Source organism: Hypanus sabinus, chromosome 10 (genome assembly GCF_030144855.1).
Source record: "Hypanus sabinus isolate sHypSab1 chromosome 10, sHypSab1.hap1, whole genome shotgun sequence".
Taxonomy (NCBI): domain Eukaryota; kingdom Metazoa; phylum Chordata; class Chondrichthyes; order Myliobatiformes; family Dasyatidae; genus Hypanus; species Hypanus sabinus.
The window spans coordinates 80,178,577-80,201,182 of record NC_082715.1 but is presented as its reverse complement, the minus strand read 5'-3'; the positions used below and the strand labels follow the sequence as shown (position 1 = coordinate 80,201,182).

The window sequence follows — 22,606 nt, the reverse complement described above, 5'->3', positions numbered from 1 at the left end:
GGTAGATAAGAAATCTGGACCAGATGAACTATATCACAGGGTTCTGAAGGAGGTGGCTGAAGAGATTGTGGAGGCATTAGTAATGGTCTTTCAAGAACCACTAGATTCTGGAATGGTTCATGAGAACTGAAAAATTGCAAATGTCACTCCACTCTTTAAGAAAGGGGGGGGGGAGGTAATTATAGACCAGTTACCCTGACTTGTGTGATTGAGAAGATGGTGCAATCCATTATTAAGGATGAGGTTTTGGGATACTTGGAGGCACATGACAAAATTGGCAAAGTGAGCATGGTTTCTTCAAGGGCAAATCTTGCCTGACAAATCTGTTGGAATTATTTGAGGAAATAACAGGCAGGATAGACAAAGGGGAGTCAGTGGTTGGGTTTTTTTGGATTTTCATTAGGTCTTTGACAAGGTGCCACACATAAGGCCATAGTGTGGGAATTATGGGAAAGGTACTAGAATGAGCAGAAGATCAGCTGACTAGCAGGAAGCAAAGAGTGGGAATAATGTGGCCTTTTCTTGTTGGCTGCCGGTGACAAATGGTGTGCCGCAGGGGTTAGTGCTGCGACTGCTTCTTTTCACATTGTATGTCAATGATTTGGATAAAGGTATTAAGGGGAAAGCAGGATTTCTGCAGAAAGACTTGGATGGATTGAGTGAATGGACAAAACAGTGGCAGATGGCATGCACTTTGGTACAGGAATAAAGTCATGGACTATGTTGTAAACGGGGAGAAAATACAATAATTAAAGGCACAGGAGGACTTGGGAGTCTTCATGCAGGATCCCCTAAAGGTTAACTTACAGTTGCGTCAGTGGTAAGAAAGGCAAATGTTCGCACTTTTCAAGAGGACGAGAATATAAAAAGCAGGGGTGTAATGCTGAGCTTAATAAGGCATTGGTCAGACTGCATGGAATATTGTGAGCAGTTTTGAGCCCTTTATCAAAGAAACGATGTGCTGGCATTGGAGAGTGTCCAGAGGAGGTTAACGAGAAAGATCCCAGGAATGAAAGGTTTAACATGAGGAGCATTTGATGCCTCTGGGCCTGTACTCGCTGGGGTTTAGAAGAAGGGGGCAGTGGAAATTGCACTGAAACCTATTGTCTATTGAAAGGTCTGGAATAGAGTGGATGTGGAAAGGGTGTCTCCTATAGTGGGGGAGTCTAGGATCACATCTAGAACAGAGATGAGGGAAAATTTCTTTAGCCAGAGGGTAGTGAATCTGTGGAATTCATTGTTACAGACAGCTGTGGAGGCCAAGCTATTGAGTATATTTAAGGCAGAAGTTGATAGGTTCTTGATTGATTAGGGGTAATCGGGGGAGAAAGCAGGAGAATATGGTCGAGAGGGATAACAAATCAGTCATGTTGGAATGACACAGCAGACTCAATGAGCTGAATGGCCTAAATCTGCTCCTTGGACTTATTATCTATCTAAGAGTCTCCCAAAGATCCTTAATGTATCTGTCTTTACCATCATCCCAGTGTGCGTTCCATGCACTCACCAATCTCTGTAAGAAAAGAACCTTACCGCAGACACCCCCCCCATACTTATCTCCAATACCTGTAAATTTTGCCCTCTCGTTTTAGCCATTGCTGCCCTGGGAAAGAGGTGCTGGCTGGCCACTCTTTCTGTGCCTCTTATGATCCTGTATACCTCTTTCAAGCCTCCACTCGCATTCCTTGGTCCAAAGGGCAAAGCCCTAGCTTGCCCGAGACATGCACTCTAATCCAGGCAAACTAATCTCCTTTCTCTGTAGCTGCTATACTTTATTCTGCACTGTTACCTTGACCTATCTTATCAGACTCTTGAATGGACCTCTTGTACAATAAGATGGACTCTTGACTTCACAATTTACCTTGTTATGATCTTGCATTTTATCATTTACACACACTGCATCTTTATATTTTCTTTTACCTTGTACTACCTCAATGCACAGTAATGATTTGATCTGTATGAACAGTACACAAGATGATCTTTTCACTGTATCTCAGTACATGTGACAATAACAAACCGATAACAATTCCACAGTAAGCTGGATGACACAATTACTGCTCCCACAAATGCTGTTCCATTGTGGGGAGAGTGGTGCTGGCTGGCACTCTCTAACCTGTTCTCTTCTCCCCCCTCCCCCACGCAGTCCGTTTGCAGGACCAATGGGTACTTCTCCATCTACATGCCCAGCTGGTTCCAGCTGCAGCGAGTGGTGGCACCGCTGGTCAGCCGGGTGTGTGACACCAAGAAGCTGGCCTGCAGCAAAACCTGCCTCAACTCTGCCGACATCGGCTTCGTGGTGGACGGCTCGAGCAGCATGGGCACCGGCAACTTCCGCACTGTGCTGGAGTTTGTGGCCAACATCAGCCGTGAATTTGAGATCTCTGAAACGGCCACCCGGGTGGGCGTGGTGCAGTACACGTATGAGCAGCGGCTGGAGTTTGGTTTTGAGGAGCACAACACCAGGGAGTCGGTGGTGGGCGCCGTCAGGAATGTCAGGTACTGGAGCGGCGGCACAAGCACAGGGGCGGCCATCACTTTCGCTTCCAAACATCTCTTCAGCAAATCCAAACCCAACAAAAGAAAACTGATGATTGTCATCACTGATGGTCGATCGTACGACGACGTTCGGACCCCTGCAGTTACCGCCCACGGGAATGGTAAGTCACTGGAAGGGGAGATTTAAATGAACATAGTCCTCTGGCTGGGGAAAAGCAATTCTGGATTGTAATGAATCAGATTTGATTAGGGAGCTGAAGGTAAAGGAACCCTTGGGAGACAGTGATCATAATATGATAGAATTCACTCTGCAGTCTGAGAGGAGAAGATAAAGTCAGAATTGTCAATATTACATTGGAGTAAAGGGAATTACAAAGGCAGGAGAGAAGAACTGGCCAAGGTTGATTGGAAGGGGACACTAGCAGGGATGACAGTAGAACAACAGCTGGAGTTTCTGGGGGCAATTCAGAAGGCACATGATAGATACATTCAAATATGAAGAAGTATTCTAAAGGGAAGATAAGGCAACTGTGGCTGACAAGGGAAGTCAAAGGCAGCAAAAAAAGCAAAAGAGGGGGCATATAATAGAGCAAAAATTAGTGGGAATTTAGAGGATTGGGAAGCTTTTAAAAAGCAACTGAAGGCAACTAAAAAGTCATAAAGAAAGAAAAGGTGAAATATGAATGTAAGCTAGCCAATAATATCAAAGAATACCAAAAGTATGTTCAGATATATAAAGAATAAAAGAAAGGTGAGGGTGGATATTGGGCCGCTGGAAAGTGATGCTGCAGAGATAGTCATGAAGAAAAGAAACAGAAGACAAATTTTAAAAGTATGTTGATTCAGTCTTCACTATGGAAGACACTAGCAGTGTGTCAGAAGTGTGAGAGTGTGGGGCAGATGTCTGAAGGTAGGTAGGTCATCTAGACCTGATGGACCCCAGGGTTCTGAAAGAGGTGGCTGTAGAGATTATGGGAGCATTAGTAATGATCTTTCAAGAATTACTGGATTCTGGAATGGTTCCCAAGGACTGGAAAATTGCAAATGTCACTCCACTCTTCAAGAAGGGAGGGAGACAGAGGAAAGGAAATTATAGGCTAGTAAGCCTGACTTCAGTGGTTTGGAAGATGTTGGAATCCATTAAGGTTGAGGTTTTGGGATACTCGAAGGCGCATGATAAAATAGGCCAAAGTAAGCATAGCTTCCTTAAAGAGAAATCTTGCCTGACAAATTTGTTGGAATTCTTAAGAGAAAACAACAAGCAGGATAGACAAAGGAGAGTCAGTGGATGTTTTTTACTTGGATTTTCAGAAGGTCTTTGACAAGATGCCACACATGAGGCTGCTTAACAAGGTAAGAGACCATGGTATCACAGGAAAGATACTAGCCTGGATAGAGGATTGGCTAACTGGCAGAAAGTAAAGAGTGGGAATAAAGGGCCTTTTCTGACCAGAGGGAGTCCTCATATAGGATCCCCTAAAGTTTAACATGCAAATGGAGTTGCTGGTAATGAAGACAAATGCAATGTTAGCATTCATTTCAAGAGAAATTGAATGTAAAGGCAAGGATGTAATGCTGAGGTTTTGTTTAAAAAAAATTGGTCAGACCACACTTGGAGTATTGTGAGCAGTTTCACAAAAATTATTCTGGAAATGAAAGGGTTAACTTATGAGGAGCATTTGATGGCTTTGGGCTTGAACTCGCTGGAGTTTATAAGATTGGAGGGAGGGGTAGGGATCTCATTGAACCCTATTGAATATTGAAAGGCCTAGATAGAGTGGATGTGGAGAAAATGTTTCCTATAGTGGACGAGTCTAGAATTGGAAGACATTGCTTCAGAATTGCGGAATGTCTACTTTGAACAAGATGAGGAGGAATTTCTTTTGCCAGAGGGTAATGAACCTGTGGAATCCATTGTCACAGGTAGCTGTGGAGAGCAAGTCTTTGGGTATATTTAAAGCAGATTTTGATAGGACTAATTCTGCTCCTATATCTCATAGTCTCTGGCAGAGAAATGTCTTAACGTTCAACAGTACCACATAGTACAAACCCTTTAACCTACCTTTTAACCTGATCCAAGATCAATCTGACACATACCCCTTCATTTTTCTTTCACCCATGTGCCTAAGAGTCTCTTGAATGTCCCTAATGCACCACCCCTGTCAGCGTGCTCCACACTTACAACTCTGTGTAAAATAAAACCTTTAAGATCCCTAATGTAACTCACTTTTTTTTCTCCAGTCCTGATGAAGGATCTTGGCACAAAACATCGACTGTACTCTTTTCCATAGAAGCTGCCTGGCCTGCTGAGTTGCTGCAGCATTTTGTGCGTGTTGCCTGGATTTCCAGCATCTGCAGACTTTCTCTTGTTTGAGATCCCTACTGTATCCGCCTCTACCATGCATGCATTCCATGCACTCAGCATTTTCTGTAAAAAAAAAACTCCCACATCCCCTCCTATACTTACCTCCAATCACCTTAAAATTACACCCCACATATGAGCCGCTTGGTAAAATGTCTGTCTGGCTGACCGTCCAGTGTCCATGTCTCTTATCATCACATACATCTTTACAGATTCTTCCTGGTAATAATCCTTTCTATTTTTGAAAGATATTAATCATCTATTTCCAAAGGTCAGTTTGAGAGAAAGAATTTGTTGACGTTTTGGGGGGGAAGCACTGCATCAAATCAGTCCCCTCCCTGCCCCCCCAACAGACACTACTTGAGCCCGAATTTCTGCAGCAGATTGTTTGTTGCTCTAGATTCCAGCATCCGTGGTGTTGAGTCATGGAGAGACACAGCACAGAAATAAGCTCTTCGAGGCTGTACCAACCTTGACTTCCCCTTCCGCTAATCATACTCTGAGACATTTTATTCTTCCCACCTTTTCGTCAATCGCAGTGACCTCTGCAGATTCTTCACTGTCTACACCATACAGTGGTCAATTAACTTACCAAGATGCGTGTTCTTTTGGATTTGTGAGGAAACCAGAGCACTGGGGGAAAATCCTTGCAACACTCCAACCCTAATCTGTATGTATTTGGAATGTGAGATAAAACCAGAGTATCTGTGTGAAAGAGAACAGAATAGAGGGCTGGGTTGAAAAATTAAGGGAATGGGGTGAGAGAGGGCACTTTGTGCCACTTTAGCTGAATGATCTGTTCTGTAGGATGATTGATGTCTTACTAATCTTCCTTGTGCAGGTGTGATTGCATATGCAGTTGGGATTGCCTGGGCTGCGACGGATGAGCTGGAATACATTGCCACCGACCCCGACAAGGACCACTCTTTCTTTGTCGACGATTTCAACAGCCTGTATCAGTTTGTGCCCCGGATCGTGCACAATATTTGCCAGGAATTCAACTCACAGCCACGCAACTAAGCAAACCCTGTCAAGGACTGCCAGACTCCAGCTGCTCAGCTACACTTACCATTTTAAAAAAGGCAAGCTTCAAATTATCCAGCCTATGGAGTAGACTTCGCTCCATGTCTTTAAGTTTTCTTGCTGACACCAATCTTTCTAAAGCTGCAGAACAGGATGATCTTCTGAAGTACAACCATGTGAGGCACATCCGCATGGGGGCAGGAGGGTATGTGTTGCTTCACTTGATGTTACTAGTGGAAACCATCCTTCAGGTCTGGTGGCCACGATCCCAAAATCTGTGAAGATACCCCATTCTGGAGGCCCAACTGTGGCAGTGAGGGAGCACTGGATGACCCATTTGCCTCTCCTCGATCCCCCGGGGAATGGGAGGAGTGGGGCATTCATTTCCCATTACAGGCACCTTAGTCTGGGTGAGTCAGCTGCACTAACTTATGAAGTCCAGCAGTGGGGGAAAGACAAAATGGCCCAGAGTTTTTCCCCTCTCCTTAAGGAATAACCAAGTACAGGAAAGATATTACACACAAAATACCGGAGGAATTCAGCAGTTCAGGCAGCATTAAAAGAAGGGAATTAGTCCCCATTTCGGACCAAGACCCCCTGAAATGTTGGCTCTTTATTTCTCTCTATAGATGCTGCCTGATCCGCTGAGTTCCACCAGCATTTTGTGTGCGCTACTCTGGATTTCTAGCATCTGCAGAATCTCGTGTTACATTTAGGGTATCAAAACTCTCAGAAGAATTGTCTTCTGCCAGGTTGCTCTGGTATGTGGAAGGGGGTGCAGTGGAAGACAAACGACAGAAGCTGGAAACCCACACCCACAACACCCTCAAATGGCATCTAAGATGGGCAAAGTAAGTTTTCAGAAAATCCATGTACTAACATTTCACATTATGTTGGGAATATCAAGATGGAATTCCAGTGTAACCAGACACCGAGGCATTGGCCCAGAGATCTCCGCACACTCAGTGTGTACAACTGAAGAGTCACTGACAATGTTTGGATGATACTTTGACATCCAGTCATGGAAATGAAAAGTCCAGTGGTTGTTTTATTGAATGAATGCTCATGTCCTGGTTAGTAATTACCTTTTTCTCATAGCTTTCTTTACACTGGAGAGTGCTGCTACTTTTTCACATTACACTTTGACAGTGGAGTGGTGATGTGACGGAGTGTGCCGCTGCTTCACAGCTCCAGTGACCCAGGTTCAACCTTGACCTCCAGTGCACATTCTCCCTGTGTCTGCTTTCCACTCATGTGCTAATTGATAGGTTAGTTAATTGGCTATATTAAATTGCTTCCAGTGTTGGCTCGGAAATCAGGAGGAGCAATTTATGGAAAGGTGAGAGGGAAAATTGGGATAAGTGCAGATGAATGCTTGGTGTTTGGCACAGACACCTAGGGATCCATTTTGGTTTGAGAACATAGAACAATACAACACAGAAACAGGCCCTTCAGCCCTAATTAAATTAGTAATCCAATAGCTAACTAATCCCTTCTGTCTTCACAATGTCCATATCCCTCACATTCACGTGCCCATCTAAATGTCACTTAAAATGCCTTTACCAACACCCAGGGTAGCACATTCCAGGCACCCACCACTCGGTGTAAAAAAACAAAACAAAAAACTTGCCCCTCACATCTCCTTCAAACTTAACCCCTAGTTGTGAAACTAAAGTCAAGAAAATATAGTTATTTCAGATTAAATTTTTATAGAATTGTTTAAAATAAACTGGCTGGCTAATCTCACTGGGGAAAGGAACCTCCCAAACTAGTTATTAAAATGGGTTTTAAATCCTGGAACTCTCTGTTCCGTAACAGTGTGAGAGCATCTTCACCAGAAGCACTACGATAATGCAAAGGGGAGCCTTAGCATCATCTTAATTCAGGATGGACAATAAAATGCAGGCCCTGTCACAAATTACATGCCAAAAATAATTTTAGAACACCCCTGAACTGACTCTACCCGACCAGCATCATGTTGCAACTCCTCTCCATAGATGCTGCCTGATCCAGCATTTGTGTATGTCGCTCAAGATTTCCAGCATCTGCAGAATCTTATACCATGGACATAGGAGCAGAATTAGGCCATTCAGCCCATTGTGTCTGCTCCACCATTCCGTATTGGTTGATTTATTATCGCTCTTAACCCCATCCTCCTGCCTTCTCCCTGTAACTTTTGACACCCTTATAACAAAGAACCTATCAATCTCCGCTTTAAATATACTCAATGACTTAGCCTCCACAGCTGTCAAAGGCAATGAATTCCACAGATCCACCACACTCTGGCTAAAGAAATTTTTCCTCATCTGTTTTAAATGGGTGTGAATTTGAAGCTACAGTTCAAGAGCTGCTGTGTATATGTACAGTTATTGTATTTACTAAAATGAAATGTTGGATATATGCAAAGTAATTATAGAGGCACAGTAGTCGAGGTGAGGTGAAAAAACATGCACACTTTCACTAGACCTTGAGTGTGACTCCTACACAATTTCTTAACCAAATAAAAGTTGTGGGTATTTCAACTCGGTGGTGTGTATTTGTTGAGCAAAAATGAAGAACATATTAAAAGGCACCATGGGGTTGTATTTCGAATACATTGGAGAAAAGGTTACAGTGAAATAGCTGACATGATCATAATGGGCTGAATAGCCTCCCTCTGTACTGCAACCATTCTATGACTCTATATCAATAAAGATTAGCTTTGTCATAAGTACACCAAAACACAGTGAAATGTGTCGTTTGCATTAATGACCTACAAAGTGTGCTGGGGGCAGCCCACAAATGTCACACTTTCAGTGCCAATGTAGCATGCACACAATTTACTAACCCTAACCTGTAGGTCTTTGGAATGTGGGAAGAAACAGTAGCACCCAGAGGAAACCCACAGAGTCACAGGGAGCACATGCAAAGCCATTACAGACAGCAGCAGGAATTAAACTACAATCGATCAATGCTACCATGCAGGTCATTGATTGAATACCCTGACGTGAATGGTTCACCTCCTGTAATCCCCAAACCTCTCCTCTATCTACAAAACACTAGCCGAGAGTGTGATGTAACATTTTCTATTTATCAGGATGAGCACAGTTAAACAAGTCTCAAGTGGCTTCACACCACTTGGGGCAAAGCAGCCTGTTCAACTGACTATTCACCTTTCACCCTGAACACAAACTCTTATCACCAGCACAAAATGGCTGCAAGGTATACCATCTACAAAATGTCTTCTCCAACAACACCATCATGTAAAAATGTCTACCTTTGAGAATGAAGGTAGCAGCTGCATATAAACATCTACAAGTTGCACACCATCCTGACCTAGAAATATGTTGTCCGTCTTTTATCCTTGCAGGGTCCAAATTGTTGGACTCCCACCCCAGCAGCACTGTGAGAGGACCTTGAGTAGACCGATCAAGCTCAAGGACACTTTGGGTTGGCAATCTGTCACCCAGATCCTGAAACTAATTAATATTTAAAAAGAGAATATTCCCAAACTATGAAAGCTGCTGTGCAAATCTCAATCTTATCCAAACCCCTATTATAGCTATTCCTTTTGTCCTCTCCAACATTTTATCTGCAACTTAAAACCTACCCCCAAGATTTGCCCCTCATCTCTGGCAGTTTGGATGCCTTTTTAAAAAGAAACTCTTATCAGCAGACATTAGCAAAGCAATCCACAAAAGAGGAGTTGCACACCTATTTCTTCCTTCAGCTGTCTGACACACAATGCTGTCAAGCCACGACTACCTATACCATATTTTTATTTCACTATGGCTTCACAACTCCAGAATTTCATAGGCGCCTGAGTAGAGGCAAAAGTTAACAGTGCCCATTCCATGGTTGCTCTGCAGAAAGCAAACCAATAGGAAGGATTGAATTGTTCATATCCAAATTAATCCTTTTCCAAAGTCTGTTAATTTCCTTTGCCTACCTGCATATGCCAGTCTATCTTCTCGTTCCGCTCTACAATGGTTTTGCGAATGATGACTGCTGATTTGGGCAGGTGGGCAAGGGGAAGCAGTTTGGAAAAAAATTTCCATCCTTATCTCCACAAAAAACTCCTGGAAGCAAATCAACAGCATCAATTTCTAACTTACGGCAATCCCCCCCACTTCTTGTCACCTCCCTCTGCTGCCCCTCCTCCTCCTCATTCTCCCAGTCCACTGTCCTCTTTTATCAGATTCCTTCTTTAGCCCTTTACCTTTTTCACCCATCACCTCCCAGCTTCTCACTTCATTTCACATCCCCATCCATCTACCAACCCCCCCTCACCTTCTTATTGTAGTTCCTTCCCAGTTCTGATGAAGAGCCTTCACCTGAAACATTGATTCATTATTCCATTTCATAGATGCTGCCTGACCTGCTGAGTTCCTCCAGCATTTTGTGTGTGTTACTCTGGGAGTAATTCATAATTTCTTTTAAATTCAAAGAACCCAGGCAGATATTTTCCCATTAGGTCAAAAATCACTTTCCAAACAATTGTAATATAACAATAATTCCACTGAGCACCACAAATTGTTGCTCGTTCCTGAACCATGGCAGACACTGAATTAAAGGCTGCTTTCACAGATACTTGTAAATGCAGGAGTATGGCTTCAAGGTTATAAATCTGGCTGAGCTAGGAGTTAACTGCCTCCCTTTGGTATGAACTACTGGGAAAGAACTGATGTCTGCGGGTTAAAGGCTACTTTGACAAAGAACTGAAATCAAAGCTTCTGGAGAATTGGTTCTAAGTTTTGAAGCACAAATCGGGTGGCCAGTCCAGATACTGGACTCCAGCAATTCCAGAGGATGGAAGTCAGGTCAGCAGGTACCGAGAACAAAGACCTCTGATCCCCAAGGACAATGACTGGTTGGCAGGTCCTTAGAAAAAGGACTGTGATCCCTGTATGGGTTGGGGGGGGGGTTAGAAAGGGGTTTTGTTATTTTGTCTATCTTGTCATATGTTGGCTGAACACTGTGGGTATGCTATGTTAGGATCAGAAGAGTGGTGACACTTGTAGGCTTCCCCCAGCATATCCTCATTCCGCTCTGCTATCCAGTCTTTCAAGATGGTCGAATCTAAATTGTGCTGGACAATTACCAACATAGGCAATTCTTACATGTCACAATGCATCAGATGGGACACACTTATACACTGACATGGAAAACAAACCAAATACAACGGGCTAAATGATAAAATAGCTTTATTATGGACAGGATGACAATATTGTAGAGGCTGACAGTGTGTTCATGAAAAATACCTTGTAGTGGAAAATATTTCTAGTTGAGTAGAGATTTTCCTTGAGGTGAAAAAGCTCTTCCCCCACCAATGAAGAATTGGACCCAAGTATGAGGAGGCATATAAATATATATATATGGAGCTGGTGTGGGAGTGGGGAGGGTTGGGAGAAGCAAATTATGCAACTTCCATCTTGTGCATAAGCAATACAGGAATTATTTCTGGACATTCAATTTCATCAGTGGATTGTTGATACAGGTAGATAGATAACTTACATAAATGAAGGAATAGTGAAACATTTTTTGGGGCAACCAAAATAAAAGTGCACGTCCACATTTCTAAAAATGGGAACGCAATTAAGTAACTAACAAAGGAAATTAATTAGACTGAAGAGCCTATATGTTTAGCTGGAAAACCTCACCGGTCCTTTATTATGAACAAATGCACTTTAGGATAACCAAATGAGCACGGAAGTTTGAGAGGACAACTTCATTATCAATGAACACAACACAAAAATCCATCTCCTTGAATAGTTGAGTCTTTCTGATGGACGTTTTTTGGAATTTCATGGGATCATTGACAGAGAGCTGTCATTACTTGGTGTCAATGTCTAAAAGATCAGATGACTTGGCTAAATTTATACACTATAAATGCATCAATTTCTGAAATATCAGAATTTTATTACCAATAAAATCTATCGCTTTCCATTTCAGAAAAAAGAGATGAATACATCACAGAATAACAACTGCCTTTTCACAAGAAAAAAATCTTTTTAGAAGGTATCAAATAACCATGATGCTTAGAAGCCTCTCCAATGCAGTTTGTTCAAAACATAATCACTTTTCAAAAAAAAAACGCAGGTAAAAGTAGCAAACGTGGCCAACACACAGACTCAGTCACTGCATTGATGGTCCTTCTAAATACATACCACTGTCAGTCTTAAGGATGGTCCATTTTGAAATACTTAATATGCCCAGATATGCATTCTTAAAATATTTCCCTTCCCAACTAGCTTGCTACTTGACCGAGAAATAGGACATTTTAGCAAGCTAACTTTATAGCAGGATTCTCTATACGAAGTCGGCTGAAGTCAAACATTCTCAATTTTGAGACATTTTCTAAAAAGGAAATAGTTTAATTTAATGCCATTTTTGTCCTCCAGCACAAAGAATCACTGCTGTAAAATTACCTTATTCTCATGTCCAGCAGTGTTTGATTGGGGTCAAGATCATGCTGATAAAAACTATGGTGTGTCACTTGAAAACCAAATTAGCAAGATCTCTTAAAACAGCGCTGTGCTACATTCTAGTCTCATACCATCAACCCAAGGCTCATATACCAGTTTAATGAAGTGTTAATGCCAAGGTTTATTAATTACAAAAGAAATCCCAAGAGTAAAATCACCCCAACAATAATGCTATTAACATTCCATTGCTGTGTTTACAATCTGTCTTCTCCAGGCCATTAAATTTAAAATGTACTTTTAGTAAAAGGATTAGACATTCAAATATCCAATGTTAAAGTCCCATTTAAGACACAAATCTACTACTGTGCTTAAAAAGTATACCTTTTTGTAACTGTAGTTAAAAATGTCAGTGTTTATCTAAGTGCTAAACAAATGCCTTAAATGTATAATTATTCACAACTCCAGATGAAGTGTTGCTGTACGCCATTAAATTTACTGATGATTCAAATATACCTTAAAGCTTCATAAACAGTTCTTTAAGGAGAAATGAGTTCACTGACCACATGGCTGCTGGCACGTCTAATACAGTCAGGCAGCTAGAACATTAATCAACTACAGATATTGTTTCCCATATGTAAACATTCAGTTTTATTGTACAATTGTTTAAGAGGTTTTTTTCCCTTATTGTTTAACAAATGTTTGGCATATTATCTTTGAAAATACTCGACTGTTGGACTTTTACAGCTCCTTTGAGCATGGAATTGCCGCAGCTTGCCACTCCACTCTATAGGCACTCCTGCCATCTACCGAGCACAGAGAACGAACTTCACCTTTCGTCTAGGTACTGTGTGCCAAATCCTCCAAGAGCGGGAAATATACCCAAAGCCAGCTTTACCCAGGCCTGCCTGGATAAACAAGGCAGCTCTAGGATAACAGAAATTAACTTAAGGAAAGAGATAAACAATAAATCCCTTGGACCTAAGCACGGCTGTTTCAGAATTGTGATCTCCACAACCTAAGTATGGCAGCGTGCTGGGCAGCAAATGTTAACCCAATGTCTGGCAGTGTCATAGACACTAATTGAAAATACAGGGTCTGAAGTAGAATACAGAACACTATCATACAAATACTTTGGCCAGTGCATCAGCCCCAGCACTAGCTATATAACATTTGGAAGGATGGAATGCCACATCATGGATAGACTCATCAAACTTCTTACGATGTGCAGTGAATTCCTGGATGCAGGTCTTTGTCTCAAGGCTCCACAAACGTATTGAAGAGTCATGACCTTTTAAAGAGGAGAAAAATATTGTTGATTAGTAAATGACAATATTCATCAGACACATGGTCTGTAAAGTGTGAATAACTACCTTGTGTTGAACCATTCTCAGAAACAAGTTAACAAAAAATGAAAAATATAAAGGCCTGAATGTATCAGCCACACTAGAAGATGATTTAGAACATTAGCTTTGTCATATGTATTTGAAGCATACAGTGAAAAGCATTGTTTGCATCAACAACCACAGTCCTAGGGCGTGCTGGGGATATCCCACAAGTACCGCCATGGTTTTAGCACCAATATAACATACCCATAATTTACTAAGCCCTAACCTGTACACCTTTGGAATGTAGGAGAGAAACTGGAGCACTTGGAGGAAACAAACAGTCACGGGGAGAACATACAAACTCCTTTCAGACAGTGGTGGAAATTGAACTTCGACTGCAGATCACTGGTGCTGTAAAGCTTTAAGTTAATTGCCTTGTTACCGTGCGCTCCATATTATGTTTTAAAGTCCAAGCCACTTGGTAGGCTTACATGTTCTCAGAATATGGCTGCTAAGAGGCTGAATCTCATTCCCTCCATCAACCATTCCTCTACATCAAGTAATTTAAATCCTCAAAAGGGAGCTGTGTGCACAGAGCTGACAGAAGCTTAATCTGCACCGACTCAAAAGAGGATATTTGCACAAGCATCAATTGACATCCAGGACTGCTGTGCCTCAATACAAGGCAACTAGCCCAATAGTGTTCAGATTTTACAATCTAACTCCCCCTTTTAAGAAGCAAGACACCTAGTACCCCAACAGGGATAAATGCTGCACCATGTTAGTTATTGCACTGTTCAAAAAAGATTAGTGCTAAGAAAAGAACTATTGCGGTTCTTTCAAGAATATCCAAGGCAGTATGTCTAAGGCTGCTGAAGACTTTCATTCACAACAAAAAGAAGATGAAAACAATGAACAGCCTTGGCTCTATTTTCAAGAGCTATTGGTTTAGATGACTGTTTACCATTGTATAGATATTGGAATTGTGTCAGTTGTGTTAAACATTATTCCTATAGCTCTCAGCTCCAAGGGTTAATGGGTGAATACATTTAATTAGTTAAGGTACCAAACTAATTTAAGTAGTTACTTACTGCCAGACATCAGATACAAGCCATTTGGATCCACAGCCAAACTTGTGACAGCATCCAAATGAGCTACCATTGAATGAAGAATTTTCCCTGGAAATACAAATTGTTGAAGTGTTAGAATGAAACGAATGATATGACAGGGTAGAAGAGAGTCTTCTGGTCATTAAGACTGTACAAGCACTAGATGTTAAAGTGAAAATATCCACCTTAAACCCAATTCCCTACATCCTAATATATTCTGACATTCTTAGGGATTCAAATAGGCTGACATGTAAGTGTAATAACTAACTGCTATGCACTACTACAGATGCCAGTGTTTGCAATGCCAGAAAAGGACCCCTACCCACCTATTCCAAAGAGTTAAAAAGTTACTCAGGCAGTTAGCAAAAAAGTAAATACCCGAGGGCATAGCAAAAGCATCTGTACAACTGTCAAGTGATTGAACCTGGAGACATCCGTTTGACTAGACAATGTTACCGCTTCTGAAGAATGAACAAAACTGTCTTCACCTCTTCATTAATTCTTCTGGCTTCATGAGAGAGACCAAGGGGCTTGTGATACGGCTAATCCTCTTGAACTATTTTTCATACTATGAAAACTTTAAAATTCCAATAACGTATGAGTTTTCTTCAAAGAAGAAATAACCAAAACTTTTTTTGCTGGACATGCCTAAACCTATGGGAACATATTGCTATAATGACACCATCAGGATTAGCAACTCCATGTGAAGAAAAGCACTGAAGAGCATAATGCAAAGCAGTTTTTAAAAAGCAGAACTTGGTGATGCAGTGATGCTGGGGAGAACTGAAACCTTCCCATTGTTCATAAAATAATTAGCACAGGAAATTCAAACCTTAGCAACAACACAAACTGAAAGAATAAATAGTTTCCTACCTGTGTTATTGTCAAAGAATTTTATGTATCTGTCCTCATGGGCTGTTATAGTAACAGGAAGTGTAGGATGACTAATGACTTTATTTATTTGGCATGTAGATGAAGCTGAATGGGCAAATAGAAAAATTATGAATAATATTATTTAAATTCTTAATTGCAATTTATTTTCCCCAATTATATTTTAGAAACACAAAATAAATATTAGTAAAGAAAATTGTAAACATTGATATTATTTTTACCGTGCTTCACCATTATAATCTTTGGCACTTAGTGCAAATAACCAAACCATACAGGCATCAATAAAACTTCCCTTAAAACTGATTGAATTTACGAGGATGAAAATAATTAAATTCAAAATGAAATTTAGAGGAAAAATCTTTTCTTCCACACAGACTAAACCAATGTTGGAACAGGAACTCTGCTGCTCATTATGAATCCAAAAAACAAGTTCTAATGGGTTTTATTGCAGTAGGTGCATATCACCCTCTACCAAAGTACTGACTCAGGTTAATCTTATTTCACTTTAGCTGAGGGAATAAAAACCATGTTCAGTTGCTCTTTCTCAGCTAACAAGAGATAGGTAATAGATTCATTGGAGCAATTTTTCTCCTGAATTGTACATCATACAGCTATTATGTTCAGTGGGGCATTCAGAAATCTTCATTTTAAACAGTAATACAGGTTAGATGGGGCGATTTCAGAAAAATAATATGGTACATCAAGGATTCAATCATAAGCAGAAAAAAACAAGTACTTTGACTTGAGCAATGTAACATAATATTTCTAACTGAATTAATTTTTAAGATTGTGATTGAAATGATGAAAATGGTGCGAGGAGTGGAGGACACATGTATTGATATCCCATTGATGGTCAATCTCAGCTGTTACATTACAAGAAGATAGATAGCAGAAATCATATACAGTATGTTCCATGAAATAGCAAAGGGAAGCCTGCTTCGAGCCAAACACATCATTCTCCACAGTAGCAGGGGCCTGAGAACAATATACCAGTACTTCCCACTCAATAAATATCAAACTACCAAAAATGAAAATCTGTATAATAAAGGAACTTCACATCCATGTTAGTATCTTACCAGTTGAAACTGCTAAGAGACACAGAGACTGAAGCTGCTGGAATCTGGAGCAGCACAAAATACACTGGATGAACTCTGAGGGTCAGGCGTCATTTATTTATGGAAATGGACAGCTGGCATTACACATTGAGACCCTTTATCTGAGCATCTTGACCCCAAATATGTAATGCTACCTGACCTGCTGAGTTCCTCCAGCAGTTTTACTCATTGACTTTTCGCTTCTCAAAGCAAAAACGTCTGATCTAAAGTAATTAGCTCTGGAATTGCATATATTTTATTTAAGATATTTAGCTTTTGTGCACATTCAGAAGGATGCTCATTAAAAAGTACTAAAGCACAGGGAACTTTCCATTTCTGAACACGCTGTCAACATTAAGGTTAGATACAACACAGTAATGTACCCTCAAAATGATCCTGTATCACTATATAAAATGTCCTCTGCTGCATCAGTCTACAGGGATTTTTTTCCCCCAAGAATAAAGAATATGAGGTGACAGGATAAAAGTATTTTAAAAAGTGGATTGGGTGACATGAGAAAGGAAACTAGTTTCCAGCTTCATTTGTACTGCATACAATATCACTTCCCCAAAGGTCAAATAAAAGTTAATGAGACAATAGGTCAGCATGATCATGCAGTGGTTAGCAAAACATTAGGACAGCAACAGCGACCCAGGTTCAATTCTACCACTGTCTGTACAGAGTGTGTGTGTTCTCTCCGTGACTGCATGGGTATTATAGAAACATAGAAAACCTGCAGCACAATACAGGCCCTTCAGCCCATAACTCCGTTTCCTTCAGTTACCTCCTACATTCCAAAGATATATGGGTTAGTAGATTAATTGGTCACATTGGTTTAATTGGGTAGAACTGGCTTGTTGGGCCAGGACTTGCTGAATTGCTAAATCAAATAAAATAGGAAATAAAGTATAATCTAAGTGAAGTCCTGATGAAAGGTCTTGGTCCGAAACATCGACTGTTTACTCTTTTCCATAGATGTTGCCCGGCCTGCTGAGTTCCTCCAGCATTTTGTGTGTGTTGACAGGAACCTTGAAAGGAGCTGTAGGCATTTTAAAGAATAGAAGCAGGGGCCAATGACACAATTAAATTTTAGATCCTAGAGTGAATAGAACAAAGCATTTGGGCGGAAGATGCATCAACATTCAAGATTACTATAGAAAGTGGAAAAGAAAATAATCATGACTACACTCACTTGGAAAGTAAAGTCAATATTTTTCTGACCAGGTTGAATTGTCTTATTTTGTGATTTAAACGTTCCTTCTCAGGTCTAGGTTGTGACATGTTCAAACAGGATTTATGTATCTAGTTAGTGAAATTAATAAACAATTTACATGTGACAAATTAAATGATACTTAGCAATAATTGAAATTTATCTTCATTTCAACCGAGGGAACAGGAAAGTATTGCTCTTCAAATGATAAATCAAATTAATCAGAATTTCATAACACCATTCCCAAAATTAGCCATCAGCATTTAAAACTGTTAAAACCAGCTTTTCACAATGTTGCTAATTTTACTACTTCTGGAAGTGAGATATTCTTTACAATAGGAAACATACCATCAACACAAGACTCAAAGGTGAGGAATCGTTGGCATGTCTCCATGTCAAATATGCTGGTCTGTCCATTTACAAATGATGATACCAAATGAGAAGGATCACTGCAGACTATGTCAACAGAGGTAGGGATTCCAGATTCTGTAGGAGAAAAACAGAACTGTTTACTTTACACCAAAATTAGTCTTTAGAGCAATACATTTCTGTCATTAACATATGATAAAGCTGAATCCATTATTATAGACTTAAGATACCTTCTAAAATATGAAATATCATGTCAACTAAGGCCCAGATATCTACTGTTTTCCCCTGAATTGTAGCTGAGGTTGGCAAAGAAATTCTCCATCAGTTGAATATACTGCCAGGATGCCACTGGATATGGAGCTCCAGGATTTAAGAGTGATTTTGATCACTGTATTTAATGCATAAGATGCATTTGTGAGCACTTACTATCAATATTTTTCATTCAAAATATTGTTGGGAATTGAGGGCCTGAGTTATAGGGAAAGGTTGAATAGGTTAGGACTTATTCCCTGGAACAGAGGAATGAGGGGATATTTGATGGAGGTACAGGGTGTATTATAAAGTTATGAGTGGTATAGCTAGGGTATAAGCAGGCTTTTTCCACCGAGGCTAGGTGAGACTAGAACTAGAGGTCATGGGTTAAAGGAGAAAAGGTGAGAAGAGGAACCTGAAAAGAACTTCTTCACTAAGAGGGTGGAATGAGCTGCCAATAGAAGTGGTGGATGCAGATGTGATTTCAACATGCAAGTGAAGTTTGGGTAAGTACATGGAGGGAAAGGGTATGGAGGGCTCAGGAACAATGTGCAGGTTGATGGAACTAGACAGAATAGTTCTTTGGCACAGACTAGATGGGCCAAAGGGCCTGTTTCTGTGCTGTAGCTCTCTAGGACTAAAATATTGACAGAAGAAAATTGAAATTAGGATATATTACTTTAATGTGGGTTAAAATTACATCTGTAAATCTTGGTCTACCTAGCCCCACCCTCTAACTCCCCTTATCCCAAAAAATATATTGTCACTCAATACAGGTTGATCATCCCTTATCCAAATCTGATTTTTTTTTTTGAGTGCTGATGTGACATCACAAATGAAAAATTCCATGAGACGCTGGGAAGGTTCCTAGGCGATGCACAGGTTTTTGTACACCACAGACAGTTCTCAGAAGTGAGGTCATACATGTATTGAAGAGAAGTTAATGGAAAACAGAAAGACACTGCATGAAGCAAAACATCAGAATCAGAAACAAGTTTCCTATCACCGGCATGTGTCATGAAATTTATCAGCAGCAGCAAGCAGTACAATCCTATATATGATAATATAGAAAGAAACCCTTCAACTTCCTCACCCAGCTGTCAGCAGTCTATTATCCATTTTCATTTGGTCACCCAATCACATACATTAACTCCCTCCACTCCTCATCAGAAACAAGTTTACTATCACCAGCATGTGTCGTGAAATTTATTAACTTAGCAGCATCAAGCAGTACAATCCTATATATAATATAGAAAGAAATCAATTACGGTAAGTATATGTATATTAAATAGATTAAAAATAGTGCAAAAGAGAAGTAATATTCAAAAAAACTGAGGTGGTGTTCATGTATGGCAGAGGGGAAGAAGCTGCTCCTGAATTGCTAAGTGTGTACCTTGAGGCTTCTGTACCTCCTTCCTGACTGTAACAATGAGAAAAGGGCATGCCTTGGATGATGGGGATCCTTAATAATGGATGCTGCCTTTCTGAGGCACCGCTCCTTGAAGATGTCTTGGACCAAAGAAGGGTAGTACCCAAGATGGAGCTGATTAATTTTATAACTTTCTGTAGCTTCTTTCGGTCCTATTTGCAGTTGCTCCCCCCTCCCATACCAGACAATGATGCAGCTTGTCAGAACGTTCCCCACAGTACATATATAGTGTTTTAGGTGTGTTATGATCCCAGCCCCCTCCTTTGTGAGAATCGCAAGAGCACCCGTTTGGGGGGGGGGGGGGGGGTCAGTAGACCCAGGAAGTGGGAGAGAGAGCGACGTGCTGAATAGACTCAGGAAGTGGGAGAGAGAGAAATGTGCCGAAGAGCACGTTCCACCTGGGATGCAAAATAAGGCGACAGTGACTACTGTCTCATGAAGACCATGTGAAAAGCCCTCGGGCAAGGTGGGCTGGTTGAGAGAGAGATTGCATCATCCCAACCTGATTGACACCTGCGACCCCGTGAGGAAGTATAAAGGAGGGTCTCAGGGGGACAGCCCCTCAGATGCACCAAGAAGACACGAGAGTGATCCCGCAGCAGCGGGAAGCCACGTGCGTTAGATTCCGGGATTGGAATTTGTGGCTGGAATCACGGAAAACTGCTTTTAACTAACATCGGGGAGAGGGAACCAACGCTCCCCCGATTTCACGGAAGCTTCATAAAGACCCGGCAAGTTTTTTCTCTTCTCCCCCAATCTCTCTCTCTCGGTCGCCCCACGTGAAACCCAGCGATTCCCAAAAGGCTGAAGCCTGCAGACTTCTGAGTGACTTTTATATTTCCAACGGACAATCTATTAACCCCTAGACAACAGTAGAGCTCACCTCTTAATGATGATTACTACTATACCCGCGCTTTAGATTGAGTATTGACGACGAGCATTATCTGAATGTTTGTATTAACCTTACTTTTGTGCCCCTTTATAAATAAAAACGTTTGAAAATAGTGACATCAGACTTCAACGGACCTCTCTAACTTTGCTGGTAAGTTATCCAGTTACGGGATATGTAACAGGTGACAAACCAAATATCTTCAAACTCCGAATGAAATATAGCCACTGTCTTGCCTTCTTTATAGCTGCATTGATATGTTGAGACCAGGTTAGATCCTCAGAGATCTTGACAGTCAGGGACCCAAAATTGTTCACTCTCTCCACATCTAATCCCTTTATGAGGACTGGTTTGTGTTCCCTTGCCTTACCCTTCCTGAAGTCTACAATTAGACCTTTCATCTTACTGACATTGAGTGCATCTGAGATTCTACCCACAATGGTTGTATCATCAGCAGATTTATAGATGGTATTTGAGCTATACCTAGCCATACAGTCATGGGTATAGAGCGAGTAGAGCAGAGGGCTAAGCACACGCCCCTGAGGTGCACCAGTGTTGATCGTCAGCGAGGAGGAGATATTATTAACAATCCACTCAGGCTGTGGTCTTCCGGTTGGATCTTGATTGTGCTTTGTCATCGTTGGAGTTTAACAGTATACTTATCATGAAGCAAGCAAAGATCTATCATAACAAACTCGAAATTGAAGGTATTTGTGAATATTCAGCAGGCTGGTTGCAGAAATTTAAGAAAAGAAACAGCACTAAGTATTTAAAGTGTCTGCTGATCCTAAAACTCTAGCACCGGAACAAATCTATGACGCTGATTGTTTTACACCTTACATAACAGCATTAAATTTTTAAAGCATCACTGATAAAAAATCTACTAGGACAAGTCCATAATGCTGATTGTTTTTATGTTACATGAAATCCAAAAAAAAAAGCAAAATACAAATACAGTGAACCATAACCCTTTAATCAGAGCATGACATTGTAGGTGGAAACTGGAAGTCTGCTGTTGTGTGTTGCTGTTCAACAGCTGAATCAGATATTTTCCCAATGCTGCTGTGCTGTTTTCATTACGCTCCACACATATTAATGGTATGTGAAAATTTTTACTGTTAAGCACATTAAGTCTGATGAATGAAGACCGTTTACTGGTAGCACATAAATTCAAAGCTGCAAATGATAGCAATCCCAAACTAACGCATTTATTCCAAAATCCGAAACACTTCAGGTGAGAGGTACTCAACCTGTAATGCCCATTAAGCTCTTACCTTTGTTTTCATTGAATACACAGAGTGAAGGTGCAATTTCATTGGTATTCCACAGCCGCAGGGTCCCATCAGCTGAACAAGACAGGAGGCGTTGATGTGCTGCACTGTACACCAAACCCCAAATAGCATCAGTGTGTCCTTCCAAAGCACCTCGGAACACAGAAGGATCTATAACAAATACATTTTTTAATTTGGAAAATAAATCTGATGCTCGCAAGCTCACAGCCACATTGATTGTCCTGTACTTCTCTGTAAATTGCGTTTTTTTTGTCAAATGGAGCAGTAATGATGATTTGAAGAGAAAATACCATGTAGTAAGTACAAACAAAAGCCAGAATTCCACAGACTAATTCTTTGGGTGAGGCTCACTTTTTTGGACATGGAGGTAATACTCAGCTTAGCCTTGGAAATAATTCCAGGCTGCAGATACCTGGAATTATTCATGGGAGGCCACTAAAATCCTGTGCTCAAGAAGAGAG

At 40.9% G+C, this 22,606-nt stretch overlaps 2 protein-coding genes across 8 annotated transcripts in view; one reads left to right on the top strand and one right to left on the bottom strand.

Moving 5' to 3' along the window:
- Positions 1 to 9,563, top strand: part of vit (vitrin) — a 163,073-nt gene extending 153,510 nt beyond the window's left edge. For 3 of the 6 annotated variants that reach the window (XM_059982195.1, XM_059982194.1, XM_059982193.1), the window contains exons 17-18: positions 2,144 to 2,657; positions 5,700 to 9,561. In XM_059982195.1, the coding sequence (XP_059838178.1) occupies positions 2,144 to 2,657; positions 5,700 to 5,878 (693 nt within the window). In that variant the 3' untranslated portion in view covers positions 5,879 to 9,561. Of the gene's footprint in view, positions 1 to 2,143; positions 2,658 to 5,699 lie in introns of all 6 variants that reach the window. The other 3 variants (XM_059982197.1, XM_059982196.1, XR_009514377.1) reach the window with 2 other exon arrangements.
- A 1,484-nt stretch (positions 9,564 to 11,047) lies between these two features.
- strn (striatin, calmodulin binding protein) overlaps positions 11,048 to 22,606 on the bottom strand; it is a 108,231-nt gene continuing 96,672 nt past the window's right edge. For both annotated transcript variants that reach the window (XM_059982186.1, XM_059982187.1), the window contains exons 14-18: positions 22,128 to 22,295; positions 18,263 to 18,400; positions 15,593 to 15,697; positions 14,702 to 14,788; positions 11,048 to 13,573 (exon numbers count right to left, since the gene is read on the bottom strand). In XM_059982186.1, coding sequence (XP_059838169.1) covers positions 13,404 to 13,573; positions 14,702 to 14,788; positions 15,593 to 15,697; positions 18,263 to 18,400; positions 22,128 to 22,295 — 668 coding nt within the window. In that variant the 3' untranslated portion in view covers positions 11,048 to 13,403. The remainder of the gene's footprint in view (positions 13,574 to 14,701; positions 14,789 to 15,592; positions 15,698 to 18,262; positions 18,401 to 22,127; positions 22,296 to 22,606) is intronic.